The sequence below is a fragment of the Macrosteles quadrilineatus genome, unplaced genomic scaffold (assembly GCF_028750875.1).
Source record: "Macrosteles quadrilineatus isolate MER2022 unplaced genomic scaffold, UCM_ALF_1.0 Scaffold_3__2_contigs__length_128488019, whole genome shotgun sequence".
Lineage (NCBI taxonomy): Eukaryota > Metazoa > Arthropoda > Insecta > Hemiptera > Cicadellidae > Macrosteles > Macrosteles quadrilineatus.
In genome coordinates this window covers 33,529,113-33,549,118 of record NW_026542596.1, presented here as the reverse complement: position 1 = coordinate 33,549,118, position 20,006 = coordinate 33,529,113, and the positions used below count along the sequence as shown (strand labels likewise).

Sequence of the window (20,006 nt, the reverse complement as noted above, 5' to 3'; positions counted from 1 at the left end):
TACACTAAACAAAAACAACACATCTTCTTAACCTCAAATTTGATTACTCGACCGACCGGGCGGCCACCATTAGTAGTTTTAAATTATTTTAAAAGTTAGCCTTTTATTGTTTAGCACCTACTTTTGTGTTTACCTTTGTTTCAATTCAAGGATTGGCAAAATGATGTCCTCATCTTCTGTAATTGTAGATAAAATACATTCTACTGTTAGAATTGACAGCCCTACTCATGTAATAAATTTATCAGAACAGGTTTTTAAAGTAGAAATGTCTCCTTTTGAATGGTCTCATAATCTTATTTGTGTTGCACATTCAGATGAAATCATCATTGGGACCGTCAAATTTCAAGTAAGTCAACTTCACCATCTTTCGGCATCATTGAACTTGCATGTTGGATTATCAAGCTGCAAAATCTTTATTGTAAAATAGATTATAGGCCTAGTTGTAATTTTGTTATTAATTGATTGTAGGTATAGGCCTACCTATTATTGTTTGTTATTTATTTAAAATCTAGCTGTCTTGATTGTTATCATTACTACATTGTAAAAAATGGTGGAACCGTTGATAATAAATAGGCCTAAATAAGTTAAACTAATTTTTCTTTCTTGTGCTAGGCTAAACTTAGGCCTAAGTTAGGCCTAAACTTAACTTAGCTAAAAACACTGCAAGAAGAATATAGAATACTAGCAGTTACCCGGCTAGCCTTGCTGCGCTAACAAAATACATTATTATCTGTCTGTGTGAAAAGCATGTTTTTTCTACATTCAAACCGACAATATTCAGAGATTGCTCTAGTGCCTTATAATGGTGATTGCGAAAGCAAGACACTAAGGAAATTGTTGTTGCTTAAATTCAGAGGGTAATTCGGGTGAAATCATCAGTATTCTTGGGATTAAGACTATTTCTCCCTTGAACCTACCACTGATAATTTTTGCTTTAATCAATTTTGACGTCATTTTTTTAATCGTTAGTCTGGTAACGTTGCACAGCTTCGGTGGATTTTAGTTTCACATTATTATTGGAGTTCTTTCTTTTAATGACAGAAATGTGGTGGGTTTATGACAAATTGAGAGGCATTTGAATACCCGAGATAAGTTACCACGCATGATTATTAGGCTACTGCTGATCAATTTTGTTTTAATAGGAAGAAGATGAGGAGATGGAAGACGAAATTGAATTTGAGGTCATAAAATCTTTTAAAATTGAAAAGCGGGTTCATTCTTTGGCATGGTGTCCTGAAACCTCTTTGAACATTATACCCAAAAGCATTATCTTTGCCTGTGGTACTGCGAATCATATACATATTTATTCAACTAATATGGCAGACAAAACTCAAATGCAGGTAAGTTGATACCATTCTACCTAATAGCTAAGTTAAGTCTACAAATAGAATAGGAATAGGAGAAACAAATAAAAATTGTTCGGACAAAGCTGTTTCCATTTTATTAAATTGCTGTAGTACATCACGGTAAATTATTCTTTACCAGGTCTCACATATAAACTTGAACCATTAAAAAGGCATATCCTTACTGAACTTGTTCTCATCTGTACAAACTGTTCAACTGTACAAGTATTACTTACAATAAAATTACCCCGCCGCAGCAAACCTGCCGACTAAGCGAATTTCAATTTGTCTGAATTGATTTTCAATTAAATTTATCCAAACAACATTAGGTTTAATGAGTACCTAGGTTTGCTGCTACGAAGAAACTAATAAGTGTATTTTTAAGTAAAATATTGATAGTTTAATATAAAATAAAAAAATTTGCCAAGTTTGATCAAAATATATCCCTAAACAAGCAAAATACAACAGTTTACAATATTCTCCATAAGAATAACATGGACATTTTCAATTTACAGTTTTTTTTTTAATTTTCTCCGTTACCAATAACCGTACAAAAATACTTTGATATACTAAATTATTTGTTTTATTTTAAGTTTAGCTCTTTAAAAAGGACTAACTTAGAGAGAAATTGGGAAATTTTGTGTTTTGAGAGTCAAAAATGAGAAAACCCATTTTTTACCCCATAAAACCTCCCGTAATACCCCGTTCCCATCAGTGACGGATTTAGGGTTCTTGCGGCCCTAAGCCAAATTACAAGAGCGGCCCTCCCCCTGTGGTGGAAATTCCTTGTGATCGCGGAAGTAATTGTTAATATCTCCTATTCATCAAGGGGACATCATCGACACCCGTGATCGTGGACATCTCCCGCGACCGTGGAGAAATCGTTAACATCTACCGCGGGCCCCAATCATGGGGACATCATCATCAACATTCTTATCCCCGGAAAAATCGTAAACATCTCCCGAGAGCCACAATCACGGGTGTACATCATCCTCGCGACATTCGCGATTGCGGCAAAGTCATGGTAAACTCCCGTGAACTGCGATCATGAGGACATCATCACTGTCACCCACGGCCGCAGAGAAATTTTAAACATCCCCCTTGAAAGCCATCGCGGTGACATCATAATTGGCACACGCGGCCGCGGCGAAATTGTAAACATCTCCCACGACCGCAGCGAAATTGTTAACATCTACCGCGGGCCACAATCACGGGGACATAATCATTGCCACTCGTGACCTCGGTGAAATCGTGAACATCTTCCGTGGGCCGCAATCAAGGGGACATCATTATTTTCACCTACGATCGCAGCAAACTTATGGTTTAAAACAATTAAGCATTTTTTGTTCTAAGAAAAAATATTTTTTGTCAATCCTCTGCGGCCCCCTTTTGCTTGCGGCCTAATCGGCACTGGTTCCCATGGTCCAATCATGCTGGTTCGCGAACTCATTCAAGTTTATCCCGCCTTACACCTTGAAACCAAATTTCATCAAAATCGGACAAAAATTACACAAGTTATCGCATTAACGGACATAGGTATATGTATTAGTAATTGAAATACAGTAAATAAGTAGGCCTAAACATTTTGTACCCTTTGAGTTATTAATTTATTGAATAACTAACTTGTTTCGGCTCTTAGGCCATGATCGCAGTTATTAACAAATAGTAGGCTAAATAAATATAAATGTAAATAATAAATAAGTAAATTATCATATGATTTTTAAATTTTGTCTTGTACATAGGGTGGCTCAGGTGTGGTCTTCTTTTGATTTATTATATAAGATTTTTTCATATATTAGGTTTCCTTTTAGGATTTGCATTGTATTGAGTATGTTTTCAGGATCTTTTTTATGGTTTCTATATAGCCTATATGTAGAATTCTTCTTTAATGAATAATTTGTCTATAGCCTGTAGGACATGTGGACATATAAAAAAATTTGAACAAATGGTGTTTTTGGCCTCACAGGACATCAAAATGAAAAGGTTAATCAGTCCCGGGCCTAAGTCTTACCGTACCAACTACGGTAATAGCTACTTCCCTATAGGGAAATTCGCTAAAAAAACAAAAAAACTAGGAGTGCATTTGTTGTGATTTAAATGACTATAATCTATAAATTTCATACATTCTACTTATTAACTCTAATTTGTTATTGTAAGCTATTTAACTCTTGCTGACTCCCAACTCAATAAACATAAACCATCTGTGACCTTGCTGAAACTGCAATGACAGTCTGAATATGTGGTCCCAACACTAGGAACTGAAAGGACACAGATACTATGTCAACAGCCTGGCGTATTAGCATCAACCAGTTATCTAACCTATGTGGTCTAGCACTGTTACAGGACCTGAAGGGACACAGATACTATGTCAACAGCCTGGCGTATTAGCATCAACCAATGATGATCTAACCTATATGGTCTGGCACTGTTAGAGGAACTGAAGGGACACAGATACTATGTCAACAGCCTGGCGTATTAGTGTCAACCAGGTATGATCTAACCTATGTGGTCTGGCACTGTTACAGGACCTGAAGGGACATAGCTATGTCAATAGCCTGGCGTATTAGCGTCAACCAGTGATGATCTAACCCTAACCTATGTGGTCTGGCACTGTTCAGGAACTGAAGGGACGCAGCAGCTATGTCAATAGCCAGGCGTATTAGTGTCAACCAGTGATGAGCTAACCTTTGTAGTCTGGCACTGTTACAGGAACTAAAGGGACGCAGCAGCTATGTCAACAGCCTGGCGTATTAGTGTCAACCAGTGATAATCTAACCTATGTGGTCTGGCACTGTTACAGGAACTGAAGGGACACAGCAGCTATGTCAACAGCCTAGCGTATTAGCATCAACCAGTGATGATCTAACCTATGTGGTCTGGCACTGTTACAGGAACTGAAGGGACACAGCAGCTATGTCAATAGCCTGGCGTATTAGCATCAACCAGTGATAATCTAACCTATGTGGTCTGGCACTGTTACAGGAACTGAAGGGACACAGCAGCTATGTCAACAGCCTAGCGTATTAGCATCAACCAGTGATGATCTAACCTATGTGGTCTGGCACTGTTACAGGAACTGAAGGGACACAGCAGCTATGTCAACAGCCTGGCGTATTAGTGTCAACCAGTGATGAGATAACCTTTGTAGTCTGGCACTGTTACAGGAACTGAAGGGACGCAGCAGCTATGTCAATAGCCTGGCGTATTAGTGTCAACCAGTGATAATCTAACCTAACCTATGTGGTCTGGCACTGTTACAGGAACTGAAGGGACACAGCAGCTATGTCAACAGCCTGGCGTATTAGTGTCAACCAGTGATGAGCTAACCTTTGTAGTCTGGCACTGTTACAGGAACTGAAGGGACACAGCAGCTATGTCAATAGCCTGGCGTATTAGTGTCAACCAGTGATGAGCTAACCTTTGTAGTCTAGCACTGTTACAGGAACTGAAGGGACACAGCAGCTATGTTAACAGCCTGGCGTATTAGTGTCAACCAGTGATGAGCTAACCTTTTGTAGTCTGGCACTGTTACAGGAACTGAAGGGACGCAGCAGCTATGTCAATAGCCTGGCGTATTAGCATCAACCAGTGATGATCCAACCTATGTGTTCTGGCACTGTTACAGGAACTGAAGGGACACAGCAGCTATGTCAACAGCCTGGCGTATTAGTGTCAACCAGTGATGAGCTAACCTTTGTAGTCTGGCACTGTTACAGGAACTAAAGGGACGCAGCAGCTATGTCAATAGCCAGGCGTATTAGTGTCAACCAGTGATGAGCTAACCTTTGTAGTCTGGCACTGTTACAGGAACTAAAGGGACGCAGCAGCTATGTCAACAGCCTGGCGTATTAGTGTCAACCAGTGATAATCTAACCTATGTGGTCTGGCACTGTTACAGGAACTGAAGGGACACACAGATACTATGTCAACAGCCCGGTGTATTATTGTCAACCAGTGATGATCTAACCTATGTGGTCTGGCACTGTTACAGGAACTGAAGGGACACAGCAGCTATGTCACCAGCCTGGCGTATTAGGGTCAACCAGTGATGGTCTAACCTATGTGGTCTGGCACTGTTACAGGAACTGAAGGGACACAGCAGCTATGTCACCAGCCTGGCGTATTAGGGTCAACCAGTGATGGTCTGACCTATGTGGTCTGGCACTGTTACAGGAACTGAAGAGACACACAGATGCTATGTCAACAGCCCGGTGTATTATTGTCAACCAGTCATGATCTAGCCTATGTGGTATGGCACTGTTACAGGAACTGGGACACAGCAGCTATGTCAACAGCCTGGCGTATTAGCGTCCACCAGTAATGATCTAACCTATGTGGTCTGGCACTGTTACAGGAACTGAAGGGACATAGCTATGTCAATAGCCTGGCGTATTAGCGTCAACCAGTGATGATCTAACCTATGTGGTCTGGCACTGTTACAGGAACTGAAGGGACACAGCAGCTATGTCAACAGCCTGGCGTATTAGTGTCAACCAGTGAAGAGCTAACCTTTGTAGTCTGGCACTGTTACAGGAACTGAAGGGACACAGCAGCTATGTCAACAGCCTGGCGTATTAGTGTCAACCAGTGAAGAGCTAACCTTTGTAGTCTGGCACTGTTACAGGAACTGAAGGGACACAGCAGCTATGTCAACAGCCTGGCGTATTAGTGTCAACCAGTGAAGAGCTAACCTTTGTAGTCTGGCACTGTTACAGGAACTGAAGGGACACAGCAGCTATGTCAACAGCCTGGCGTATTAGTGTCAACCAGTGAAGAGCTAACCTTTGTAGTCTGGCACTGTTACAGGAACTGAAGGGACACAGCAGCTATGTCACCAGCCTGGCGTATTAGGGTCAACCAGTGATGGTCTAACCTATGTGGTCTGGCACTGTTACAGGAACTGAAGGGACACAGCAGCTATGTCACCAGCCTGGCGTATTAGGGTCAACCAGTGATGGTCTGACCTATGTGGTCTGGCACTGTTACAGGAACTGAAGAGACACACAGATGCTATGTCAACAGCCTGGTGTATTATTGTCAACCAGTCATGATCTAGGCTATGTGGTATGGCACTGTTACAGGAACTGGGACACAGCAGCTATGTCAACAGCCTGGCGTATTAGCGTCAACCAGTGATGATCTAACCTATGTGGTCTGGCACTGTTACAGGAACTGAAGGGACATAGCTATGTCAATAGCCTGGCGTATTAGCGTCAACCAGTGATGATTTAACCTATGTGGTCTGGCACTGTTACAGGAACTGAAGGGACACTGCACCTATGTCAACAGCCTGGCGTATTAGTGTCAACCAGGTATGATCTAACCTATGTGGTCTGGCACTGTTACAGGAACTGAAGGGACACAGCAGCTATGTCAACAGCCTGGCGTATTAGCATCAACCAGTTATGATTTAACCTATTTGGTCTGGCACTGTTACAGGAACTGAAGGGACAAATCAGCTATGTCAACAGCCTGGCGTATTAGCGTCAACCAGTGATGATTTAAGATTTAACCTATGTGGTCTGGCACTGTTACAGGAACTGAAGGGACACAGCAGCCATGTCAACAGCCTGGCGTATTAGTGTCAACCAGGTATGATCTAACCTATGTAGTCTGGCACTGTTACAGGAACTGAAGGGACACAGCAGCTATGTCAACAGCCTGGCGTATTAGCATCAACCAGTTATGATTTAACCTATTTGGTCTGACACTGTTACAGGAACTGAAGGGACACAGCAGCTATGTCAACAGCCTGGCGTATTAGCGTCCACCAGTAATGATCTAACCTATGTGGTCTGGCACTGTTACAGGAACTGAAGGGACATAGCTATGTCAATAGCCTGGCGTATTAGCGTCAACCAGTGATGATCTAACCTATGTGGTCTGGCACTGTTACAGGAACTGAAGGGACACAGCAGCTATGTCAACAGCCTGGCGTATTAGTGTCAACCAGTGAAGAGCTAACCTTTGTAGTCTGGCACTGTTACAGGAACTGAAGGGACACAGCAGCTATGTCAACAGCCTGGCGTATTAGTGTCAACCAGTGAAGAGCTAACCTTTGTAGTCTGGCACTGTTACAGGAACTGAAGGGACACAGCAGCTATGTCAACAGCCTGGCGTATTAGTGTCAACCAGTGAAGAGCTAACCTTTGTAGTCTGGCACTGTTACAGGAACTGAAGGGACACAGCAGCTATGTCAACAGCCTGGCGTATTAGTGTCAACCAGTGAAGAGCTAACCTTTGTAGTCTGGCACTGTTACAGGAACTGAAGGGACACAGCAGCTATGTCACCAGCCTGGCGTATTAGGGTCAACCAGTGATGGTCTAACCTATGTGGTCTGGCACTGTTACAGGAACTGAAGGGACACAGCAGCTATGTCACCAGCCTGGCGTATTAGGGTCAACCAGTGATGGTCTGACCTATGTGGTCTGGCACTGTTACAGGAACTGAAGAGACACACAGATGCTATGTCAACAGCCTGGTGTATTATTGTCAACCAGTCATGATCTAGGCTATGTGGTATGGCACTGTTACAGGAACTGGGACACAGCAGCTATGTCAACAGCCTGGCGTATTAGCGTCAACCAGTGATGATCTAACCTATGTGGTCTGGCACTGTTACAGGAACTGAAGGGACATAGCTATGTCAATAGCCTGGCGTATTAGCGTCAACCAGTGATGATTTAACCTATGTGGTCTGGCACTGTTACAGGAACTGAAGGGACACTGCACCTATGTCAACAGCCTGGCGTATTAGTGTCAACCAGGTATGATCTAACCTATGTGGTCTGGCACTGTTACAGGAACTGAAGGGACACAGCAGCTATGTCAACAGCCTGGCGTATTAGCATCAACCAGTTATGATTTAACCTATTTGGTCTGGCACTGTTACAGGAACTGAAGGGACAAATCAGCTATGTCAACAGCCTGGCGTATTAGCGTCAACCAGTGATGATTTAAGATTTAACCTATGTGGTCTGGCACTGTTACAGGAACTGAAGGGACACAGCAGCCATGTCAACAGCCTGGCGTATTAGTGTCAACCAGGTATGATCTAACCTATGTAGTCTGGCACTGTTACAGGAACTGAAGGGACACAGCAGCTATGTCAACAGCCTGGCGTATTAGCATCAACCAGTTATGATTTAACCTATTTGGTCTGACACTGTTACAGGAACTGAAGGGACACAGCAGCTATGTCAACAGCCTGGCGTATTAGCGTTAACCAGGTATGATCTAACCTATGTGGTCTGGCACTGTTACAGGAACTGAAGGGACATAGCTATGTCAATAGCCTGGTGTATTAGCGTCAACCAGTGATGATCTAACCCATGTGGTCTGGCACTGTTACAGGAACTGAAGGGACACAGCAGCTATGTCAACAGCCTGGCGTATTAGTGTCAACCAGTGATTATCTAACCTATGCGGTCTGGCACTGTTCAGGAACTGAAGGGACGCAGCAGCTATGTCAACAGCCTGGTGTATTAGTGTCAACCAGTGATGATCTAACCTATGTGGTCTGGCACTGTTACAGGAACTGAAGGGACACAGCAGCTATGTCAACAGCCTGGCGTACGAACCCTCAGGCGATCTATTAGCCTCAACCAGTGATGATCTGACTTGTCGTATCTGGGCTGTCAAAGAAGGTTCTGCTTGTGTGACCGTGTTTGTACTCAAGTCTCCAGGTAATTTAGCCTAACTAGCTCGTTGTAAGTTTCCTTCAATAAAATATACTCCTAATTTCATGGTAGAGTAGGGGTGGTTCAAAATTTCTTTCATAGCTCAAAATTCTAAGTGTGATGGAGAGAATATTCCCTTAACTTTTGAGAGGGCGCCACCTTGTAATAAGTTGCTTAGTGTATCCGTAATTAACAAGGAAACCAATGGTATGCTGCAGATGGATGGTTAATCTAAGACCAGGTTTCACAATGAAAACAATATTTTATCCTTCAATCCTATAATGTTGACAAATTTCACTACCTATTCTGACGTTTCATGTTCTCACGTTTCACGTTCTTGGCTTTCAGAGTTTGTAGTTTCCATTTGATTTTTTGTTTTTGTGTCAGTTTTGGTAGTGGAAGTTTCCTCTTGGTGTGAATTTACTCTTTCTATTTTGAGTATTAGTCTATTGTTTTGATCGTTAAGATCTTGTACCCTAGCTTTGAGATGCTTAATGATGCCTAGCCACTCCTCTTCAATTTCTTCACGTAATATAGGATCTTCATTTCTTCTCAGCTTCAAATTTTCATGTAAAGTAGGCTTTTTTGTTTTAAGATTTAACCCTACATATTATATACCAAATTGTTCGTCTAGGTGTGTAGATGTGCAAAGTGGCTTTAGATTTTCAAAATACATCTTTTTAAGGGCGTGGGCTGCCCTCAAAGTTCCTTCCATAAGGATAACATTGTGATTGATTTGAATGTTATTATATTCTGAAACAGATGGCAATACATTAGTTAAACAAAATTAAATCCCAGCTGTTTTGTTTGGTTTTGAAATGTAAACAGTTTGCATGTTTTTAAAAATAATTAGAAACCCGGCAAAGAAATGTTACCTATAGGACACGACGGGAGAAAAATTTTACATTATATTTTCGTTTAAACATGCCAAGGACCCGACGACAATAGTTATATGTGCAACTTGTTTGATTTAATACTGAAATTGGCAGTTAGCATTTTATATTTTAAAATCCAAATTAAATCTTTTCAAGACATTCTGATAGCAATAGCCTACAAGTTAAATATTTAATAAGAAAACAACAGTGATCTTTTGTTCAGCTCTGAAACCTTCCACCCCTACTCCGGCCCAGCACTTGCTCTGGACCAGTTGATAAGGAAGCTTCCAGAGCTTTCTTATCAACACGTCTTGTTCTTGCAGCCTACTCAACTATTGTGAATATAATACTTTAATTTCAAATCTTTAGAAAAAATAAATAAAAATGGTTTTCTCAAATTACTATCTAAAATAAAACCATGTTAATTAACCAAATGTTGTGACAGGTGTGTCTGTCTGCTGGCACAACGCAGACCCTGGCAAGTTGCTCGTGGCGGAGAAGAGTGGCACAGTGCGTCTGTACAATGTAGAGCGGCAGCAAGCCATCCTCTCACTGGACACCTCCTTGGTGCCGCTCACTGCGGCGGACTGGTCTCCTGTCAATTGCTTCCAGGTGGCAGCACTAGCCAGTGGCCACATTGTCATCTGGGACATTACACGCTCTAGGTAGGACAGGCCTACTTATCAGTTGTGATTGAATTGCATTGAATAGGCACTACTTTCAACAGCATTTTGTGTAATGATAATTCTTCTTACAGTTGATTTTGGACTAGTGTAGTGTTTGCCAACTTTATTGGAAATCATCTTTACACAAAGCTTGTTAGTGGAACACCTTTAAATGTGAGTGTTATTATAAAATTAATATTAGATTTGTTTGAGTCATGTAAATAAATTACCCAAAGTGTACTAAATAATTACTAAAAAAGAAAAAAAACCAAGAAAATTATCTACTAGCATGTAGCGTTCAATAACATAAACCAATGGCAATATCAGTAGCAATTAATGCGCAAGGCTACTTTTATTAATTTGTTGTTTTTTTTCATAAAAATCGATCAGACCTTTTGCAGCCATAGCAAAATTGTGAACACCTACGGTTAGGGTAAAATAATAATTTTTCGGCCCAAACTGACCCCTTGGGCCAGCTGTTTTGGAACGGCCTGAAAATAATGAGGAACCGCAGACCCCTAGGAAAAAGTACACTTGGCGACCTGGAATAACAATCGGGAAAACGGGGTAAAATTCATGAATTTAGCATGAGTTCTGTGCTCACCTTGTGAATGACCTTGATGATGCAACTATAAAACATGTTGTTTTAGTCGACCCGTGGACGTCAGGATGGTACATCCCAATGGTGGCAGTCTGCTGCGCTACTCCCAACAGAGCGAATATCACATAGCAACAGTAGGTCAACCCGACAACTCTCTCAAGGTCACAAATGTTAATATGAAGCACCCTGTATGCAACGCCACCATGACGGTAAGTTTTGACCGTGTATGTTGATGTGTAGCGTCACCGCTACAAGCGGAGTTTGTTTGTACAAATACAGCGTGACGTCACACAAACGATGGTCACGGTGACAATATCTAGATGCGCACGCACCCCTGAAATTCGCCAGGAGACGCAGCAACGAAGAGTGGGTCAGGCAAAAGTGTGTGGTAAGAGCAGCAGTGGACATCTTAGATCGGATGAATAGCCTTAGCATGAGTAGATAATCTAATAGGGGTTGGGGAAGGGTATAGACTAGGGAAATGAGATAATATTTAATTATGTAGATTATTAAGTTTACCAAGCCAGTCATGGTGTCGTGGTCCAGTTTCCAGTTTATCTATATAATTAATAAGCTACATGAAACTTTGTCGGTTGAACTCCTCCGCCATTCCGATTTTATCCATTGACATCTCATTGGAAAGAGCGTGTCACATAGATTTGCAAACTGATCTTACATTTTTGAAAAAGTCCCTTGGGCTTTGCCCCAGTGGCTTTGAAAGTTCCCATGTTATCCTTATGGAGAATATAATTGTTTACATTTCGATCAGCTGTATAATTTAATTGCTGTTATTTATTTTTCAATTCAATGAAACGCATTGAGTACATTTATTTACTATTTGAGTTTGTGTAAACATAACCCCCAATACGGATCGTGTAAGTATGGTTGTATCTTAAATTTGTGTATTTATCGTTGTTTTGTGTCGCTATGACGGATTGCGTAGCATGATTGTAACTTAAATGTATTAATTTATCGTTGTTTTGTGTAGCTAAAATTTGTTTATTTGTTGTTTTTTTTCTTTTAAATGCCTCCGACGCGACGACAATGAAACATAGACAGGAGGCGTGCAGCTACAGAACAGTGGCGCGTACAGTCAGCACCTGACCCTGGACAATCTCAACTACAGTATTAGGTTATAAATGCGCCCTAACACTACCCCAAAACGACTTTTCGTTCTCAATTGGCCCTCTATCAATGACCAGTGTTGCCTGTACAGCGAGGCATTTTGAGAAGGAAAAACCGGCCGGAATGCTTTAGGTTTATCAATAACGAAGATAAACATGGTTATCGGAGTTACACACCGATAATCTTTGAATTGACTCTTTAAACTCATAGTAAATATCACTGTTATTCGTTTTGAAATACCTCCAGTAATACTTTGCAATTGCTCGAATTCGAGCAACATGTACACTAGTTATAATTAATACAGTATTTGAATTCACGTTAGGTACTTGTAGATACATTTATGATATCAGATTAGTCCATTTGTATAGTTAAATCTCTGTTGACTATTTATTAAGATGTATTAAATATCATTAAATCTGGTTGTGATTTGCAGCTGAGGTATTATTGTGCACTTTGATGAGGTTTTTAGGTTCATTTGAATATGGTTCGAGAAGTGACAGGAAATGTGCGTGATTTAGCAGTGATTGGTGAAGATATATTGGGCCCAGGTATCTTAATTAACACTCATTCGACCGCATTTTGCCACATAGATGTATGTCCGGAATTAACGAGTTGACTCGCAAAACGTAAACGCTATTGGCTGAATGCGAGTTGAGCCGACTCGCCAAACTATAACCCTATTGGCTGCGCTGCGAGTCGACCCAAACTCGACCGATGGAAGCCGAAGTTTCACGATGATACCGAGTTGAGTCTGACTCGAGTTGCAACTCGAGTTGACATAGTCGTGAGTCGAGTTTGACTCGAGTCAAGAAAATACTCGACTCGTCACATCACTACTTTTTTGATAGTCAAACACACTTTGAACTGATAGTCAAAGATTGAAGATCACATTTTGCTTTAAAAGTCATCTTATCACATTTGACTCTGATCAGTGGCGGTTCCAAGGGTTGGGGGGGGGGGGGGGCTACAGGGGCTAAAGCCCCCCCTTGGACCCCGGAAAAATAAATTTAAACATACTTTTCGTTCCTAAAATACGCAATCTCATAAAACAGATATCAATGTAGTTTTTATCTTAAAAGCAATGGCAGGAGTAGTATTAAGTCCCACATAGATAAACTTTGTGTACACTAGCATAACGAATAAAACAATATTACGCTATGGAAAGTTGTACACATCATCAAATTTTTACAGCAGTCAGCTGTTGACATGCTAGGGCAAAGGCAAGCGCCGAGCGCGCGAGTGAGGACGGGGAAACAGCTGATTTCCTGATGTTCCATAGTTAGTTGTCCATAGTTGTCAAATTGTCTGCTAGCCATTAACTTTACTCATGCACCAATCAGCCATCAGCGGTGGCACCAGTAGCCTATTACCATTGACTATATAAACACTAGTGTTAAAGTTTATATAGTCAATGCAATTACTGAGAATTCGATACTATACATATTGTGACAGATCTATGAAATGTAGAAAAACATAAAGTTAAAAAACGTGTCTACTTGCATGACATATAACAGGTGAAATGGGAGGTTCATCTGGACCCCCCTGCTTTATTGGGGGGTACTCCCCCAAGCCCCCCCTTGACAAGGTCCTAGAGCCGCCACTGACTCTGATTCTCATAACTTTTCCTATGATTGTCTCTGAATACATTTTTGGATTAATTTAGTGTGTTGTTGGTAGCTTGCAGGAGGAGTTACTTGGACTTATCGACTACCTTACGTATGTGTGGGGAGGGACAGATCTATCTGCTTCTGGAAAGTTTCTACTAAATAAAGACCTGTTACATTTAATATAGACTTACTAATTTTGCTCATTCTTTGTATTTATTGTGTACATTAAACAACTTTTTATATCTGCTACCTAGTTAACTTGCCTTGTGTCTTTATTTGTTAATTCTCTAACTCAACTAATCATAAACAATAATAGTACATAGTGACAGGTGAATGAAGTAATCAGTTAAAGTTTTAAAACTGTTATTGTACCCAATAATTATTTTTTGTAAAAAAAAAACAACCGACTTCATACGCTCTGAAAAGAATTAAATAATTTTACTAAAGTAAACTTTTGTAATATTCAGGCTCACGTATTTTAATGCCCACATTGCAGGCGATTATCTTTAACTAAAGGTGTTAATCTTCATGTTTTTTTAGAGTTATGCGCTGGGAGTTATTTTATCATTGTAACCCATAATTGGCAGATACCTTCATGAGGCTTTAAAAAAAAATAAGATAACAAATTATAATCTTATAGGGGTATTAAATTAACGAGCATGTTTAAAAAAATTTTTATGCATTTAAATGTTTTTAATTTGGAAAAGTAACGTTTTAATATTAAACTAATAAACTAGGTTCTTTTCCTTATCATAATATCAACATAATTTTCATATAGACAATTTTAGAGTGCTAGTTTCATAATGCATTCATTCAAAAGTAAACATAAAATACAAATAAATAATTCTTTTGGTACTGTATCTAAACAAAACAGTTCATATGTTTTTTTTATATATTTATTATTTATGTTATCTAGCTATGTTTTATTGATTTTTTAAGTACACTCCCTATCTTATAATTTATTTATATTTGCAGTGTGAGAGCCACGCCGACTCGAAGTACGTGAGCCTGAATATTACAAAAGTTTACTTTATTAAAATTATTTCATTCTTTTTAGAGTGTTTGAAGTCGGTTGTTTTTTTTCTAAAAAAAATTAATTATTTCACGATTTTCAGTGACTGTATAATTTGTTATATATTAATTACTTAAGGTTTTTTGAAAAGCAAAATTGTTTGGACCGATCAAAAACGCCACAGAACAATTATTATTTTAAAACTGCTTGAGTCACCTGTTCAGGTTACATAATCAATGGTTATAAAAATTCTAATTTTAATGTTATGGTAAAACAGTTGTTGAATTGGAATTGTCAGAAATGAAACTTTTGCTCCATGGCAAGAAATAGTTTATTAATCAATATGAAGCAACTGTTTCATGAAGAACTAACTGCCTTTAGCTTCATTTAAATGGTAACATCTGTAGTTATATTTATGAATATTTATGAATATTATTATTTATTGACTTCTCTGCACAACAAACAAAATAAATTAAACAAAATCTATATATTAATACGCAAGCAGGTTTCTTTTCACAGTCATAACTCGATAACGGCTTGACGGATTTTAACGTTTGAGGTGTCAAATTAAAGGTATTTTCACGTTGATGTGCAAATACGTCTCAGATTATTAAGAAAGGGCATCACTTAAGTACACTTAAGGGCTAAAGTTTGGAAGGCGGCGCTATCTGTTGACATTTGATCAAACTCATTTCTCTTTGTTTACAAATAACATATGAACGTAGTTTGAAATAGTTTTTAAGGTTAACCACAGACTGCAGGACTGAAAACTTCCAGAGCAAAGCTGGAATTTATATTTGGTTTCAATCTGTTAACTAAGTCTGGTTCATAATGAAGAGTTTTATATCAATACTAGACAGCAAAGTGTTTAAGAATAAATATTTGATAAATATTTAATTCTTTTTGCCTATGGTTAAATTGTTTTACCTTACATCGTACTTTACTGATTATCATGTAGTTACAGTTCGATGTGATGAATTATTCGCAGGGTAGTTATTCGTTACATTACCATATTGTCATGTGATTTACAATGTGTATCAACATTCCAATTCCTTTATAGTGTTTTCTGTCGTTTGGTTAACTTTCTTATTTCATTTCAATTTAAAACAAAATGCCGCCAGTAGGCTACGACGAAGAACTGTGAGTGGCTGGAGGGAACGCGAACATGACCGCTTACATCAAACTCTCAATTGAACATTTGATGGGTACATAGTGGTAGTACCACCGTTGTGATAGTCCAATCTCGGATAAATAAACGTTAAATGTTTACATTGTAGTGGCTTACTTATTTTTAAGCAAGAAAATGCTGCCCGAGACAGTTAAGTTTTTACTCTTTGTTTCCATAAATGAAAGGTTCGATTACCTCATTTATGCAATTCACCTGAAGGTATCTTCAGATTCTTATTGGAAACGCCCAATCTGAAAATAGGACTGTGAGACTTATATCCAGAAATTATTTGTATTAAGTTCGTCAATTCAATTCTGGCTTTACCATGCTCAGCTTTGAAGCTCATTAAGATGAGAAAGTTCCATAGGGGATCTACAATTTTAAGATCGGTGACATGTTTTACAACCGAGTGGGTCCTCTTAATTCCTCAAGAAGATGATGATCCTGAATACACACAGATATATAAGTAAGTACAACAATGTACTTAAAAAAACAAGAAAATTATCTACTAGCAGATTTTTTTTGAACCCAAAGGAGAATTAAGCACAATTCAAACAAAAAATTCAATGAAAAAATATGCGGAAAATAGGGTCATAATGCCAAACCCATATGCAAATCTTTGAAGACTGTGGCAGACATTATTTAGGTACGAGAGCTCCGAGGAGTCAAGTGAGATTCTTATGTACATAATAAGAGACAGAAGAAGTGTCGTCCCTCGGTACAATGGTGCTACCTGTGTAGGTGTCGTAGCAATTTTTAAAGCTGAAAACAAAGCACCACCTGGCCAATAGTTTTTTCCAACACTAATAATGTTAAAGGCGTATCTATTCTAGCAGTATGAGAGTGAATGTAAATTTAAATATTATTTTTTACATCATAATATTTTTATATTTCTATAATCAGTGATATAAATTATTTTAGAGTGACAAGGTCTTGCTTGCTGTTTATGTTTTTGTTCATTTTTTTTATACAAGCTTCAGTTTTGCTCGATTTCGAGCAACGGGTTATCTAGTAAATGTTAAATATTTGAGGTTTTCAGCATTTTTCATCAAAACAAATATTACACTTATCATATTGTTATATATGGTCCCAAAGGGAAACTCTCCTGGTTATTTTGGTGGTGGAACCACGCTGATCGGTGAAAGAATCACAGTGAAATTGGTGATCATTCATAAAAAAACATTGCAACAAACAAATTGAGAACCTCCTCCTTTTGTTGGTAGTGTGAAGTCGGCTAGAAAGCAGCTATTTTGGAATTAATGTGACACATTAACTTTTCTGCTTTCATTTTCACTTTCCTGCATTGTTTTAATGTGCTGCACTTCAAATTTTCAACCCATAGTAAAAAATAGCAATCTATCTTATTACATTTTTATGATGGTACAAAAAAAGAATTTTAAGGATGCTATGTGACAGGATAGAATGTCAACAGCAATAACAAGACAAGGATTTGTACAATTACCTCAGAAAAATTCATAGGTGTTGAAACACACAAACAATGAGTAGTATTTATTCTTTATTTGTGGCAAAAATCACATCAAAAAAATCTTTTTAAAACTACTTTAAAAAAAGTATATTGGCTAAGGATATTGGCTGCCATTTTGGATAGAGAAGAGATAGCGAGCTCTGGTTTTCACCATTCTTTAAGTTTTTGTAAACACTTCAAAATGAGGTGTCACTTGAAGGGGGTTTACATTTAAAATTTATGACTGTCCCCCAAAAGGGGGGATTCGGGGGACAACAAAAAATGTTTCAATAGAAACCCCTATCAAGTGACACCTCATTTTGCTGTGTTTAAACAAACTTAAAGAATGGTGAAAACCAGAGCTCGCTATCTCTTCTCTATCCAAAATGACAGCCAATATTAACAATTTTACCATTGATTTTCCACAACATTTGACGGGCTACCATTTTGGATAGAGAAGAGATAACGACCTCTAGTTTTCACCATTCTTTATGTTTTTGTAAACACTTCAAAATGAGGTGTCACTTGAAGGGGGTTTACATTTAAAATATTTGAGTTGCCCCCCAAATCCCCCCTTTTGGGGGGACACTCAAAAATTTCAAAATTATAAAATGAAACTTCCTGCTAAGATTGCTCGACCACCAAAAGGACATCTCTGTATACTTGGAAAAATATTAGAGGGGGAGGGGGGGGGTCTTGACTTTTTATTCACCCTGTATAGTTAATATCATGAGATGTTTTCGTTATGGTTGGCGCGTTTTATTTGGTTAAACGAGGTTACATATGGCTGAAAACAAGAGACAAATTGTAAACAAAACACGACATCTACAGACAGTGCACCGGACAGAACTAACAATAAAATTGTCTTCAGCTGATCCTTAAGGATGAAAAATCAACTAAGAGAGTTTGTTTTATCTATGGTCTTCTTACTTAAATGGCAGTTTATTTTTATGTAAAAAAATTGTACATTTAATTTGGATCTTTTACAGGTTATATGAAATATCTATTTTCGTAGTCGGTAATTTGTTTCTTTTATTCAAATCAATACCATTTTGTGAACTGCTGCAAATAAAATGATTAAGTTTGTATTTTCTATACGGGCTTATAACCTTGAATGCTAGTCCTTGATAGGTTATAATATTTGATTCTTTAAAGGCCTATTTATATCCGTCGTGCGGGTGTAAACAATAGAATAGTTCTTCTTTTTATATTTCAGTATTATTACCGAAATAATCCTGAATCATAGTGTTAGAAAACAACATATAAAATAGTTTTGATATTTGCATTGGTACATGATTTACCTACGGACATTGTTACCTAGTACGTAGTATAACATTGTTAAAGTCCAGATGGCTGTCAGTAGAAACTAAAATCAAATTATACCGTACCATTTGCTCGGATGGGCACGCTATGTGTAGGTTTACACGTTCATGTGTAGGTTTAACGCTATGTGTGGTGGAAAAATATATATACTGTAACACCTTTTAAAAGTGTATTCCAAGGAATACTAAAAGGTAGACGACCAAGTGATGACAGAAGTCTCCAAATTTGTATTTACAAAAACGAACTTGCCTGGGTCCATTCCAATAAAAGCTCCAGACTTTTTAAAAATACTGAAAAAAAATAATATTAATCAAACAAAATTAAGAGGATAACCCGTATTACACTAATAGCCTACGATAATAGAAATGTACAAATCGTATTTATGCATAGACTAATTTTTAATACAATCCATATCTACATGATAGTTGGAATTGAAGGCTGATGTTTGTTTAAAGCCTAGGTCTCTAGTTGGGAAGCTTCAAAGCAGTAGTTTTGGTTAGAATATCTTTGAATGAAGTAGTGTCTAATTCTGTTTGTAATAACTGTTCTCGAATCCAGTCATCTTTTAAGCCTCTTATGAATTGAGCTCTTAAAAATATATCTGAGACTAAAACTTGTTTTGTACACCCACAGTTAACTGTAAATTCACATTCAGACAGGTATTTTTGTAGTGAAGCTACGTACTCTAAAGTAAAAGATACCTCTAAACTTCCCTCAAGCCCTGAAAATAACCAAACATCTACAAACCCGATTACTGACAAACCCTCCGAGAGCGCCCGACACCCAAACCCAAATCAGGAAACCAGCCAGCAAAAACAAAATAAACTCAACCCAACCGCAAACAAGTATAACTATAGGCCTAAACTAAATGCGCCCAACCCAGATGCTAGAAACCTAAACAGCCAGAAACCCAAAAAGTACACTACTGATCGGAGACTCAACACTAAGAGCTGCAGCAAGCATTATAAAAGAGAACCACAAGATTGATGTCTTAACCAAAGTCCGATCTGGAGCCATCATAAGAGACCTGAGTCAATACCTAAGCGAAGAAGACAAACTGCCTGACCAAATAGTTATAAATATTGGATCCAATAATATGGCACACTCAAAAACGCCCAACCATGGTATGAGGCCGCTATGGC

General features: G+C 38.7%; 1 protein-coding gene across 1 annotated transcript; it reads left to right on the top strand.

Annotated features, from left to right (window-relative positions):
* LOC128990207 (nucleoporin Nup37) lies at positions 1-14,142 on the top strand. Its single transcript, XM_054412497.1, has 6 exons — positions 1-346; positions 1,143-1,340; positions 8,879-9,029; positions 10,344-10,563; positions 11,214-11,373; positions 13,967-14,142. Exons 1-6 carry the CDS (start codon positions 161-163, stop codon positions 14,057-14,059), a joined length of 1,008 nt encoding a protein of 335 aa, XP_054268472.1. The 5' UTR covers positions 1-160; the 3' UTR covers positions 14,060-14,142.
* Positions 14,143-20,006: the final 5,864 nt, after the last annotated feature.

Excerpts from the sequence above, each read along its gene's own strand:
- LOC128990207 (XM_054412497.1), top strand. The coding sequence starts at position 161 with ATGATGTCCTCATCTTCTGTAATTGTAGATAAAATACATTCTACTGTT. Across the intron at positions 347-1,142 it reads TTGGGACCGTCAAATTTCAA|GAAGAAGATGAGGAGATGGA; the intron begins GTAAGTCAACTT and ends TTGTTTTAATAG. Across the intron at positions 10,564-11,213 it reads TGGGACATTACACGCTCTAG|TCGACCCGTGGACGTCAGGA; the intron begins GTAGGACAGGCC and ends ATGTTGTTTTAG.